Source organism: Tiliqua scincoides, chromosome 1, assembly GCF_035046505.1.
Source record: "Tiliqua scincoides isolate rTilSci1 chromosome 1, rTilSci1.hap2, whole genome shotgun sequence".
In the NCBI taxonomy this organism is placed as follows: Eukaryota; Metazoa; Chordata; class Lepidosauria; order Squamata; family Scincidae; genus Tiliqua; species Tiliqua scincoides.
The window spans coordinates 123,312,902-123,326,479 of NC_089821.1; the positions used below are offsets into that span (position 1 = coordinate 123,312,902).

General features: G+C 41.5%; 1 protein-coding gene across 1 annotated transcript in view; it reads left to right on the top strand.

Annotated features, from left to right (window-relative positions):
- The window catches only part of NBEAL1 (neurobeachin like 1), a 119,571-nt gene that overhangs the window by 92,647 nt on the left and 13,346 nt on the right, over window positions 1-13,578 (top strand). Inside the window, exons 36-45 of the mRNA XM_066622699.1 lie at window positions 2,077-2,210; window positions 3,211-3,312; window positions 4,580-4,675; window positions 4,783-4,907; window positions 6,967-7,107; window positions 8,243-8,373; window positions 8,826-8,935; window positions 10,549-10,666; window positions 11,535-11,632; window positions 13,105-13,221. Of these exons, the coding sequence (XP_066478796.1) occupies window positions 2,077-2,210; window positions 3,211-3,312; window positions 4,580-4,675; window positions 4,783-4,907; window positions 6,967-7,107; window positions 8,243-8,373; window positions 8,826-8,935; window positions 10,549-10,666; window positions 11,535-11,632; window positions 13,105-13,221 (1,172 nt within the window). The remainder of the gene's footprint in view (window positions 1-2,076; window positions 2,211-3,210; window positions 3,313-4,579; window positions 4,676-4,782; window positions 4,908-6,966; window positions 7,108-8,242; window positions 8,374-8,825; window positions 8,936-10,548; window positions 10,667-11,534; window positions 11,633-13,104; window positions 13,222-13,578) is intronic.

Sequence of the window (13,578 nt, forward strand, 5' to 3'; positions counted from 1 at the left end):
GTGAGCAATTTCACAGCCTTGTGCTAGGATATGGAAAAGTGTGAACTGCTCATCAGCGTACCAGTGTAAAAGCATGGATGTTGTGCAAGTACAGTGTATTAATACAGAATGTGGCATGTTGGAACTCAGATCTCTCTATGAAATTTATAATGGCATTAGAGGTGAGACTTGGGATATGCCAATGACCTTGTTCAATACCTGTGCATCTAAGGATACTGAAGATTGGTTTGATTTGTTGGTGGGAGGTGTGTGTTCTTGTGTAAATTGAAGACATCCTATCGTGTCCCTAAAAGCTCTTGTGTTTGTGGATTGTGTTAAATATAACTACAGAACAAAAATATGAGTTTTTCAGTATCATTTAGATAGGTACTAAAGTCCACAGCAGTTTGATTCTAAAGAACATGAATTCCTGAACTTTTGTTTTCTCATTGATAAAATCATTTGGAAGGGGTCATAGCTCAATGACAGCATGCATATTTTGTATGCAGAAGGTCCCAGGTTTATACCCCAGTTACACAGAATCTCGGTTACCTCTGGTAGCTGGACTGTGAAACATCTCTCCAACAGACACGTTGGGGAATCAGTCAGAGTAGATGACACTAAAACCACTGGTCTAAGGCAGCTTCTTGTGTTCAAAGGTAGCTTCAAAAATTAAATTACAAGGTCTTTTTGTGGGAAAATGACCTATTTTGAGTGTGTTAACCTCTGGTTTCTTTAGTTGCATAGAATTTTGAACAAAAGGAACCAGTAGGCTTCTCTCAACTACAAATTCCATTTACAAACTTCATTTTAGATTTCAAGAGTGTTTTAACAGCTGATGCATATATGTATATCATACATTTATGTAATGATTTTGATTCTACAAAATATGAAAAAATTCCTGCTGTTTTCCTGTGAAAAATTTATCTGATCTAGGTTCACATATCTGGTTTCCAAAATGCCTTTCTTTATTATGTACTCTCTATATAGCACTATCATTGTGCATGACTCTGTGGTACATACGAGAGACCTAGTCCTTTTCCTGAAAAGCTTACAATCTAAGGCAGGGGTGTCAAACCGATTTCATCCTGGGGGCCACGTTGGATTTATGGCACCTGCTGAGGGCTGAACTCCAAATGTGGCACCCAGAAGTGTCCTGAACATAGGAAGTGATGTCACTTGTGACATCACTTCCTGTTTTTAAAAAAAGCTGAAGCTTCCCCTTGCTCTGCTACTTCCCGCCACCCCAGACCCCATTCTACCACCAGGCATCCTCTGCCCCCCCACCCCAGACCCCATTCTACCACCAAGCATCCTCTGCCTCCCCTCCAGCCCGGACGCCATTATACCACCAGGCATCCCGCCCCACCCCGGACCCAATTCAGCCACCAAGCATCCTCTGCCCACCAGCCAGTCAAGCCTCCCGGTCGCTCCCCCAGCCCCCACCTACCTGCCACTGTAATCATGGCTGAAGGAAGAACCGAAGGCCAGGGACACCGCGCACAGCGCCTCCGGCTCTGAGAGGCCCCGTCCGGCCACGACTGGAGCCCGGGTGAGCTCCGGTCGCGCCAGGAGGGGGTTCCCAGGTCGGGGACCCCGCACGCAATGTCTCTGGCCCTCAGAATGACGTTCTGAGGCATCATAAGGCCTTGAAAGGTTATTTCTGGGTTTTCTGAAAACCCGGAAGTGACCTTTCAAGGACTTATCGGGCTTAAGAACTTCATTCTGAGGGTTGGGAATGCTGTGCGTGGCATTCCCAGCCCTCAGAATTTTTCTCCAGCCGCGACTGGAGCAGAGTTCCAATCGCGGTTGGAGTGAGCGGGGGTGGGGCAGCCCCAGAACTCCCCCACAGCACGGGGGCTGCCCCAAATGGCTCTGCGGGCCGTGTCCGGCCCGTGGGCCATATGTTTGACACCTCTGATCTAAGGTCCTTATCCTAAGAAGCTTATAATTTAAAATATTATCATAGGCAAGACTTTTTATTACTGAAAATTGTTATTTTCTGACCAAGGTTACACAATTTCCTTGACTTCAAATTAGTTGCCTCTCTCAGCGTACAGGTATTTCAGAACAATAACTGGAGTCCTCTGTTTTCAGGTGTTGGTTTTGATTTCAAATGGCCTCTTTCTCAAATCCGAGAGATTCACTTGCGTCGCTATAACTTGAGGAGATCTGCCTTGGAAATTTTTTTTATTGACCAGACAAACTATTTCCTTAATTTTAAAAAGGAGGTATGTAATTTTTAAGGGTTCATGTCATAGAATTCTGTCAGCAATTTCTCCTCATAATCTGACTTCCAGTTGCCTCATGGCGAACAGACATGGAATCTGTCCTTATGAAGGGACTTAGTTTGGTTACACATTTCTGGCAATGCTAAAGAAGTAAGGCCTATCAAACTTGTAATGGTAGGGGAAGTTAGGCCTCTTCACACTTTATGTTCCTTAGGTTTACATACAGCTGGATTTTGTTTGTAAATGGACAGCTGCAAGTGAAGTTTGGATGGGGCAAAAAGGTTTGGGAGAACATATGTGCCATACAGAATTGGTTACATTGGTTACTTGAGTTTACACTCCATGAAACATCCAGTGTTGTTGATGTGTGAAACTGTCCTCAGATGCATGTAATGTTTACTCAGAAGTAAAGGTTCCATGTAGCACCAAAATGATTGCTGGAAACCCAACCTGTAATGTAAAGATTTTTGTTTGAATCAGCACATTATGTGCCAGCTATTTGGTACTTTTGCACAAATAACAAAGTATAGCATCTTAACGGTTTTATCATACAAAAATTCAGCTGTTCAAAAATACTGTACAGTATATCTAGTGAGACTAATATTCGACAGAAGTGCAATGGCAAAAATTTATCTCCTTTTTATATTCTGTAGCTTTGAAACCTCTTTTAGATGTACTTAATGCCTTCAGGGACAGCCAAACAGCTGGAGATAGTTCAGTGACATAATTTTATCTTTGTCAAGCTGCTTCATTGCCAGTTATTAAATGGCAGGTTTTGGAATCAATTCCGGTGGATGGCCTTTAAATGGAAAATTGTTTTTATTTAACAAAGCATTAAAAGGTCAAGTTTTCCAGAAGGTAGGAGGGTGAATGTCTTTTTTTCTGAACTATCATGATGTCGATAAAATTCAACAAGGGACAAAAGTTTCCGTTCTTTGCGAACAGTTACATGGGATTATATTGGATGAGCTAATCTAGTGCATCATCTGTTTTCTTATAGGTGAGAAACAAAGTATATAGCCGACTTCTGTCCCTTTGCTCTCCTAATATAAGTGGCACCAGATCTCCACAAGAATTATTTAAAGCTTCAGGACTGACACAGGTAGGAGGTCATTACCAAGAAATAAATAATAATAATAATAATAATACAGGTATTAATATACCACCTTCTAGGTCCTCAGATTTCTACTCAGACTTTATTCAAGGTGGTTTACATAGGCAGGCTTAATTTAAATCCCCATAGGGATTTTTACAATTGAAAGAAGGCTCTATCTTTCAAGAGCTACAACAATTCAGATGTTTCGTTCTGATCTGGCCTCCATCCTGGCCTCCATCCTCCCACGGTCAGAGCAGAGAAGGCAGATAAGGCTAGAGCAGACCTTGTCAGCTGCTTCAAGGTCCCGCCATTCACGGTGCCGGTGGCCTCGAACTGGCGACCTTCAGATGTTATCTTCAGGCAAACGGAGGCTCAACCCTCTAGACCAGACTTCCTGCCCCAAAGAATCACTTTGCAATTTTATTTAATATCTTGGTTAAGAGACAAATTTGTATAGCTCCCCCCTGCCTAAGTTAAAAGCTTAACTGCTCTCTTCCAGTAGATTTCAGGCTTCAGAACCCAAAGAAATTTTCTTTATGTAGTCATTTGGCGTTCCTTTCCTCATATTTGTAGTTCATTGCAGCCAAGCCTTTTTTAATGCTCTCTTGTATCTACCATAAAAAGCATGTCAGCTGAATGCTACAATACTATAATAGTAATTTGTAGTGTAGAAAAGTTCTGTTTCCATGTTTTGTCCTGATAGGCAATTGTCCTGATAAGCCACATCCTGTGAAATTTCCATCCTGGTTGGTGCATTCTCAGTGTCTCTATACATGGCAGGGAAGCTTGTGCATGAGATGTTATGACTTGTTAATCACTGAGGTCATATGGGTCCACTTGTGCCTGTACTTTTTGGGTGCTGGAGGGATCCTGAGGCCTCTTTCTTAGAGATCCCTGATGTCTTTCACAGAATTACAATTCCCAAGATTCCCTAAACGGAAGCCATACTGGTCAAAACAGTTTAAATGTATATAAACCTCCGCTGCCATTTTTCGTTAGACAACTTCAGATCAACAACAGGTCTGCAGTGTGGCAGAAATAGATGGAGCTTGGGATCTAGCCTTTGACTTTTTGTTTTCAAATTATAGGCTGCTTGGAGCCATTAGGATAGGGAACAATAAAAATCTAGATAAATAGCCTATAAAGGTAAAGTCCCTTAATTTTTCACGACAATACGTTAGTTGCTTTTTTGAAACATTGACAAGGTGTGTGCTCTGTTATGCTAAGTTAATGTCTCACTAACAGTTTCAATATGCCTTTTATTTGTCTTTAGAAATGGGTGAACAGAGAGATATCGAACTTTGACTACCTCATTCAACTGAATACTATGGCGGGACGGACATATAATGATCTTGCACAGTATCCAGTGGTAACTTTTTTCCTTTCAATTGTTTCTGATTAGATGTTAACATTTGATCAAAAGACAGATGTAAGAACTGAATGAGACCTTTTCTTGTTTTGTTTTTTTAATTCAAGTTTCCATGGATCCTAAGGGATTACACTTCAGAAGAATTGGATCTGAATAATCCTGCTGTCTTTAGGGATCTGTCCAAGCCAATTGGTGTGGTGAATGAAAAGAATGCCAAGGCTGTACAGGAAAGGTATTTCAACTAATCACTCAAATGTATTTATTCAGTATCAATATTTATTCAATATGTGTGATCTGAATAAGTTCATCTCTGTATTCTGATTGGAAATGGGTATTGTGAACCCTTGATTTAAAAGATCTTGATTTAACCATTTTGGAATTTTTTGCTTCATTAAAAATTAGTCATATGTTTTGCTCATGTGTGTCTCCATTGGCTTCAGTACATTCAGATTTAATGAACTTTCTGGATTAATGGACACCCCTTCCCCTCACTAATCTTTTAAATCAAGGAGATGCTGTATCTTTGTTCTTGTGTATCAAAGAAGTGTTTGAAAATTGCATAGTTGGGAATTAAACAATGGTATTAAAATCAAAAACTAGATAAGCTTTTACAGCATTTGAAGGGTTTTTCTGAATATCAAGAGGCATATGACCTGAACTAGCAAGGGTGTTTTTTGCACAGAAGTATGCTTCTGCGTTCATATTACTTGCTGAAAGCTTCAGGTGCAGAACTGTGCATCCCTGAGATGTCCTTCTGCTAAGTCCGCACATTAAGCTTCCTGGGTTGTGCAAACAAGTTCTCCTTACCAAATCAATAGAAGTATGTGTGCAGTGCCTCATTGTTGGCCAATGCTGATCACCTGTTTGGCAAAACTGAATCCCCCCCCTTCTCCCAATTTGGGATTGATGTTAATGAAGCTGACAGCATTGACTATTCAGTGATCATGTGCGCATAAATTTTTCTGCATGGCATTAGGTGTGATCTGTGCACTGGGACTATGGTCTCCATTGAAAACACACCTAGACATCACGGTACTTCCATGCATATGTAGCTATCATCAGAGACTTTTAAAAAGAAACCATCAATATTTTTAGCAGCATGGTTATATTTTGTTGGGAGATCTAAATGTTTGCCTCATGTAAATGTATGGCAAAAAGAAGAGAGCAAGGATTCACACTTTATATTTGGCAACTGTATTTCTAAACAGCCATTGCTTATTGGATTCTGGTGCTGTAGAAGCTTCCTGGGTGACCTTGAACCAGTCATTGTCTCTCAGCCTCACCTACTTCACAGGGTTGTTGTGAGGATTAATGGAGGGGAGGAACTATGTACACCACCCCAAGCTCCTGGAGGAAGAGCAACATAAAATGTGAAAAATAAATAATACTTTTTTCAGAGACTTTGGGCACAATCTAGCCAACTTTCCAGGGTTGATGCAACAGAGCATACACTGCATCCTGTGGTGGGGGAGCAGTCACAGAGGCCTCCTTAAGGTAAGGGAACATTTGTTCCCTTACCTTAGAGCTGCATTGCAGCTGCATCGATGCTGGAAAGTTGGATAGAATTGGGCCCTAAATCAGTGATATTGGAGAGCTGCTGTAGTGTACTACACACACCCAAAAAAAAATCATAGACCACAAGCTTGTATATAAAAGTGTGTATTAAAGTGTGTGAAAAATTGTGTTTAAATCCAGCACTGACATAAGGGCAATGCAGCTCTGAGGTAAGGGAACAAACACTCCCTTACTTTGAGGAGGCCTCGGTGAGTGACACCCAACTGCAGGATGCAGCACATGTCCCATTGGCACTGATATACCAGTGCTGGAAAGCACTGACATAAGGGGTTAGGATTGCACCCTTGGTGATATATATTACAAAGTATGGCTTAAGGAAAGGGGTTTCAAGAGTCCTGACTTATGACCTCAAGAAGATCTTGCTTTGGATCTTGTGGTTACGTCAAGTTATGTATTCAGTCCTTGCTCTAGTGCTCTATTAGGTAATTCTGCTTCCAAAAGTTGTGTACCAAGTTCTGTGTGCAAATCTCTGTGGTAAGTAATACCACAGAGCTTGTTGAAGGAGACCTCCACATAATGCTTGTTGAAGGAGACCTTTAACTATAAGCACTCTTTTTTATAATCACAAGTGTTTGTAAACCACCTTGGGTTGAATGACAGCATTGTAAAGGGCTTATGCCAGCCATCTCAATATTTGCTTCACTCAGTGAGATGCCAGATAAATTCACAGTTGGGGAAACATCTTTTCTTTTTTCCTTTTAAATTTTTCTTTGAAGATATGAGAACTTTGAGGACCCACTTGGAATAGTTGACAAGTTCCACTATGGTACCCACTACTCCAATGCAGCTGGAGTCATGCATTACCTTATCCGGGTAGAGCCTTTCACTACATTGCACATCCAACTTCAGAGTGGCAGGTATGATATGGGCAGTTACGTATCTTAATTCTTGCTATCCTAGTTATGGATAAATCATCATCTTTTGGTAAAAATAAATGTCATATTTTGTGGGTTTTTTCTTTCCCCCATGGGGGAAAAACATGTTAAAGATTGTGTTGTAGTTTCTCCAGGTACTTCAGCTTGTTTATTTTTTCTTGACATTTGCAGACATGTCAGAGAAGCTACAAATCTTACAAAACACTTCACTCAAATAAAATACTCTTCTTGCTGACAAAATGAGAATGCATTTTATAGAAATTGCCAGCTAACTGTAGCACAGTTTGTCTCAGTGTCATCCATAGCATGATAATTGGGCTTATTGGAATTAGAAAAGGAGCAAAATTGCTCAGCTTAAAATCAATGGCCTTTACAGAGTACATGCATAATAAGGAGGTTAAATTATATAAAAAATGACCAGAGTTGTGCAATAAGTGATGCTTATATTTTTAAAAATAAAAAATGACAACTTGCCTGTTTAACATTTATCAAGATATGCAAATATCTTTCCAGGAATGGTTACAGACATCAGCAGGTAACATTCAGACATAACAATAAAGCATGGGATCAGATTAGATCCTCATTAACTATCTCTCATTCATACAAACTAATGTTTTCCATATTTGGATAAAAAGGGAAATTATGGTTTTTTTTACAACTGTGACTGGAACGACTTCTCAGATATAAAGGAGGGGAGAAAGAGACAGTAAGCTCAAGACCATGTGTGGTTGGTTGCATCTGAATGTAGCCATACTTTTCCATGATGCACTTGCTTCCCTGATCCAGAGTCTCATTTGTATTATAACACCTAGACAGAATTCTTGCCTGAGCAGACTTTTACCATTCAGTTCAATGGAGCAGACAGCTTCATTCTTTGTGTGCTGAGCTGCCCCTTCCATTGAACTGAATAGTGAAACCCTTCGTTGAGTGGAAAGTTCACATGCAGACTTGGATCATTGTGCTTACAATAAGAGGGCTGGGCATTAAATATTGCTATGGGCTAAGGTTCAGTTAAATGCCCATTGACATACATTCTATTAAATATAAATCCCTTTTAATTGTGTAATTTAGATTGAACTAATTGTTTTCAAATGGTTTATCAAAATGTTTTCTTCAGATTTGACTGTGCTGACCGGCAATTCCATTCCATTCCTGCTACCTGGCAAGCTCTCATGGACAATCCAAATGATGTGAAGGAGTTAATCCCAGAGTTCTTCTACTTCCCAGAGTTCTTAGAGAATCAAAACAGTAAGTAGTCAAATCAGTAATGAGCTATGCGGACTGCTTTTCTTGTCGTGTTTTCCTGAGGGAAAGCTACTTGATTATTTTTAGTTTTAGATCATATTAAGTAACAGGCTTGACAAAAATTCTGGTCCTATAACTGCAGGAAAGATAAAAATCAGGTTTAGCTAATAAAAGGGAAGTTGTACTTAACAAATTTTTTTATACTAGCTAATTATTGTGTTGTATCATTGTTTCTTAAACACATTGTAAACAACAATACTGCATTGAGGCAGAGCACAAAGTTTTCTAAGTTCTGGTCTTTTTTCCTCTCGTCCGGTTTAGAGAACTACAACTTTTGAGAAATGCTTGTTTGTTCTATACTGTTTGTAGCTGCTGAACAACGCAGTAGGGTTCTTCTGGATCGAAAGGAAGATCAGAATCCACTAAATACATCTCACCTCCTATGCATTTTACAGGTTTCAGCTTGGGTCAGCTGCAGATCTCAAAAGAAGTGGTGAATGATGTTATTCTCCCAAAATGGGCCCAGTCACCAGAAGACTTCATTTATAAACACAGGAAAGCTCTGGTGAGTCATTAACCCAGGGTAATAAACTAAAACACCTGAAACTGGTACATAGTACATGCTGCCAACAAGGCAAAAATATATGCTGTGGTGCTGGAAGCAGACCAGCATGTAATGCTGAGTAGCAGCTTTCACTACCAGTTACATGACACAATCATTATGGCTCATTATGTGAGCATTGGTGAGATTTTGTTTTTATTTTTAAGTGCTTACAGTGATTAGAAGGGATTATGGAAGTCTCCCCTTACACACCTATGCTGTTAAAAGAAACAGTTTACAGGGTACCTTTACGTGTTCCATCCAAGAGCAAAAGTAGGGTAAAATCTTTTATTAGAACCAACTAAAATATCATATTGCAAAACAGCGAGTATTGCAAAACAGCCTTCAAGTTCTCAACATCCAGTCATTAGGCTCGATGTTAAGCCAAATGAGGCAGAACACACTCATACTTTCTGCTTCAAAAACATGTTTATAGCATCAGATTGTTCCAAGACCATTCACTGGTGCCTTTCTGAGTCAGTCTCAGTGATTAACGTATCGGGGGTCCAATCAAATAGGTAATTGGCGTTTCTCACTCTGCCACTATTCCCACTCAATGCCAATGTGGTCTGCCTCTTATGCTGATTGAATATGGTTAGGGTTTTGTGAAACAGTTCTTATTAATGTTTTGCTTTTCTTAAGATCTTATCTAACAGCGCAGTCCTAATTTGCGCTGGAACAGGCAGGCCAGGAGGCCGCAGTGGCCCCAGTTGGCCTAATCAGATCTGTGCCACCTGATGAGGTGGCACAGATCCAAGCACAATGGAACAGCCGGGAGCCAGCCAGGAACAGGACTAGGATCTGGCATAAGTGCCAGATCCTTTCCCTCCCTCCCACTCTCCACCCACCCGCCCATGGGGCCGCCCTGCCCTGCCCCCCAGACCCCCGTGCCAGCCAAGCTCAGCTAGTGTGGACGTACTGAGTCCCGTCCCGTCGCTGTGGAGGCTGGATGTGGCCTCTGTGGGCCAGCACACATCCCTATGCCGGCCCAGACTACTCACATGGATGCACAAGTGTGCTTTACAGCACATTTGTGACCCTCCCAGGCCAGCACAAGGGACTTGGGCCAGCCATGGGCGCAGTTAGGATTGCGCCCTAAGAGTCTTGAAGCTCAAGGTCCTTCCCCCCCCCCCCATTATCTCAATTGTGCGTGGTACTGCCTGATGAATCTCTGTAGTCTTTGTCCTGTACATTTTGGGAGCTGTTGCATTTCTATGTTCTGAGCAGGTCTTGCCTTGTGCTTTAGAATTTAGAGCTGTATCCAATTATCCTTCTCTAATCCTGGTACTGAATACCTTAGCACTAGTCACAAACAGCATCTATTTTTTCCTAGGCAGATTTCAGACTTTTAAAAGATTTGGAAAAAAAATGAAAAGCAAAATACAAGTGAAAGGAGACACTAAAACCTGGATGTAATATGTATGCAAGATACTTTTTCAAAATTGCTCCTCAGCTATGAATCATAACGCTGATGCACTTTTTGTTTGAAAAATGTAAAGAAAGGGTGAAATTGGACAAGGGGTGTTGCTATTCTCAAGAATTCATGTGTTGAACTATTTACTTCCGTTCTATCTTAGGAATCGGAGTATGTTTCTGCTCATCTCCATGAGTGGATAGATCTGATTTTTGGCTATAAGCAACGGGGGCCCGCTGCAGTGGAAGCTCTCAATGTCTTCTATTATTGTACTTATGAAGGTACATTCTTCTCATGTCACAGTATTCTGCATAAGGAGTTTTTATATGTCTGGGGAAAAAAGATAACTGGGAGGGAAGGTGGGGTGCCTACTACATTTTGAAAAGTTGCAGTCTGCTGCAAGTTAGTTTACATTAAGGCAGTGGTTCCTAAACTACAAGCCTGGCTCCCCAGGGAGCCACAGAAACCAGTCAGGGGACCCATGGAATCCTCGCAGAAAACCCACTGCCCTATATAACATATAGCAGTGGTTCTCACACATTTAGCAACAGGACCACTTTTTAGAATGAGAATCTGTCAGGACCCACTGGAAGTGATGTCATGACCTGAAGTGACATCATCAAGCAGGAAAATTTTTAGCAATTCTAGGCTGCAATCCTACCCACACATACCCAAGAGTAAGTCTCATTTACATAATTGTTAAAAAAAATACATAGTAGCTTGTTAAAAGTACAGGTCTGTAATATTTCCCCATATGCAGTCACAATACTAATGTAGCATCAAGTCTATTAAAAATAAAATATTGAAATGAATGGGGACCCACCTGAAATTGGCTTGCGACCCACCTAGTGGGTCCCAACCCACAGTTTGAGAAATACTGAGATACAGGATTGTAGCCCTAATGGGGAGTTGCAGCCAATGGCCCAGTAGGTTGCCACCAGTCAAAAAAGCTTGGGAACCACTGCTTTAAGGAGTTAGGATGCAATTCCTTTAGCATTAAATAGTCCTGTAGTATTCAATAGTCCTGTAGTATTCAATAGCTTGTCTTCCATGAATCTGATTTTTTTTTTCTGCTTTTGCATCCTTGGACAACCAATTGGTTATATCCATGAGGTTTTAGGGGTGTTTTTTTTAAACTGTTCATTCCAGGTGCTGTAGATCTGGATGCCTTGACTGATGAGAAGGAAAGAAAAGCTTTAGAAGGGATGATTAACAATTTTGGACAAACACCCTGTCAGCTGCTAAAGGTAACTTTTTTATATTAGTCAATTATTCTGTTAAGAGAAATGATGCATTCAACAACCCAGGGATTTCATGGTTCAGATGTTCCAAGTGCAGCCAGTAGAGTGGGGGAGGATATGTGTGTGGGGAGAAGATGCATTTTTACCTGAGAATGTTTCCAGTCTAGCTATGGGTAAAGGTGGGGCATTTGTGCTAATTTTATATCAAGAATTTATATCCTTCCTTTCCCCTCCAGTTTGGAGATGTTGAAGGTGGCTATCAATCATATAAATCACAATAAATATATTAGTCCAGTTACAAACAAATTACTAAAAGCAACAGCTAAAAAACAACCAACTGTTGACTCAACAATAAAAAGAGAGCCACAAAACTTTAAAAAAAATTGTCAAAATAAAAGCACTTTCAACTGCCAATGGAATATGACCAGTGAGGGGGCAAGCTGAATAGGGAGGAAGCTGAACTCCTGTTGCAGGGAGTTCCACATGCCAAATACCATCATAGAAAAGACACTCATACACCACCACCAACGTTGTCTCGGAGAATTACAGAATACTCATTAATTACTTTAGCAGATGGGCAGCACAATCCTGAGCTGTGTGGGCTTCGGCAGTGCTGAAAATGGCTGCCACTGCATCCTGCACATTTTGGGTAGCCACCGGTAGCTCCTCAGGAAAAGGGGACTTTTGTCCCCTTCCCCTGGTAAAGAGAGTAGCCCCACATGGGGTTACTCGATTCATCGCCAACCAAAAGGTCGGCAGTGAATCAAAAGTCTCCGTGTCAGGCGGTGAGCCCAAAACGGAGGCTTTGTGCCGCCTCCCTCCCTCCCCACTCCATCCCCTGGCACATCTCCAAAAAGCCCTTTTCCCGCCTCCCATCTCCCCGTAACGCCTCCTCCGCGCCCTCTCCCCGCCCTCTCCCCGCCTCCCCCCCCCACGCCCCAACGTACCTCTCCACTGTTCAGTGGTCTGCATGACTGCCGAGCAGTGGAGGTTGGGTGCCTGCCCAGCGGTAGCCTGGCACCGGCCAGTGCTAGGCTACCACTGGCACTTGCCTGGTGCTAGGGTCCACAAATATGCCTTAAGGGGCTCTAATATAGGAGGAAGGCAGGTTCATATGAGGCTGAGGGAGGCAATCCTTTAAGTATCTCGTTTTTCAGTCGTATAGGGTTTTTAAATTACTAACTATCACCTTGAGTTGTACCCAAAAACAAACAAGCCCTCAAAGTCTAATCAACACATAGGAAGTTAGACATTAATTTTGTTAGAGACCCTGTGTTCCTTGTAAAGTGTGTGGGTTTCATTGGATTCTTCTCCTTGCTAATTACAACTCAGTCCTGTGTAGATGGAGGTACCTCTGCCCAATTGCAACTTTATTCTGCATTGTAGGGTTGGGCTGTTAGTGTTTTAAGTGGCCCTAACTTAAATATATCTCAGAGGAATTTGTGTGTCACTCTGCTGCCATTGAATTTCTGCCACAGGAGCCTCATCCTGCAAGACTCTCTGCAGAGGAAGTGGTGCAGAAGCAAACCAAAAACGACAGCTCAACCCTTAACCTGTTCCAGCATCTCCCTGAACTGAAGTCGTTCTTTATTGAGGTATCAGCTGACAGCATTGCATACAATATGAGCCTTATCAAAAGCTTGCAATGTGTCTCAATTAAAAAGCAAACCTATCAGCAGCTTAGAGATAGTAAGCTTAAAAGCAATGGAACTGTCCTTTACCAGAGATGATGTATGGCCATCTTCTTCAGCCATTCTGCTGGTGTTTTTTCTTTATCCCCTCTGAGCAAGTCTTGAGTATTGTGGAAAATTCCTTTCCCAATCTGGTATGTTTAGAGCATACAGGCCAAGAGCATTGTGCGCATGCTGTGTTGCCAGTTGCCTGTTCTGGTACTGGTCATGGTGGTTCTATAACCTTTCAGTTTCCTGAAAAGTATAAAAAGCATGTGAAGA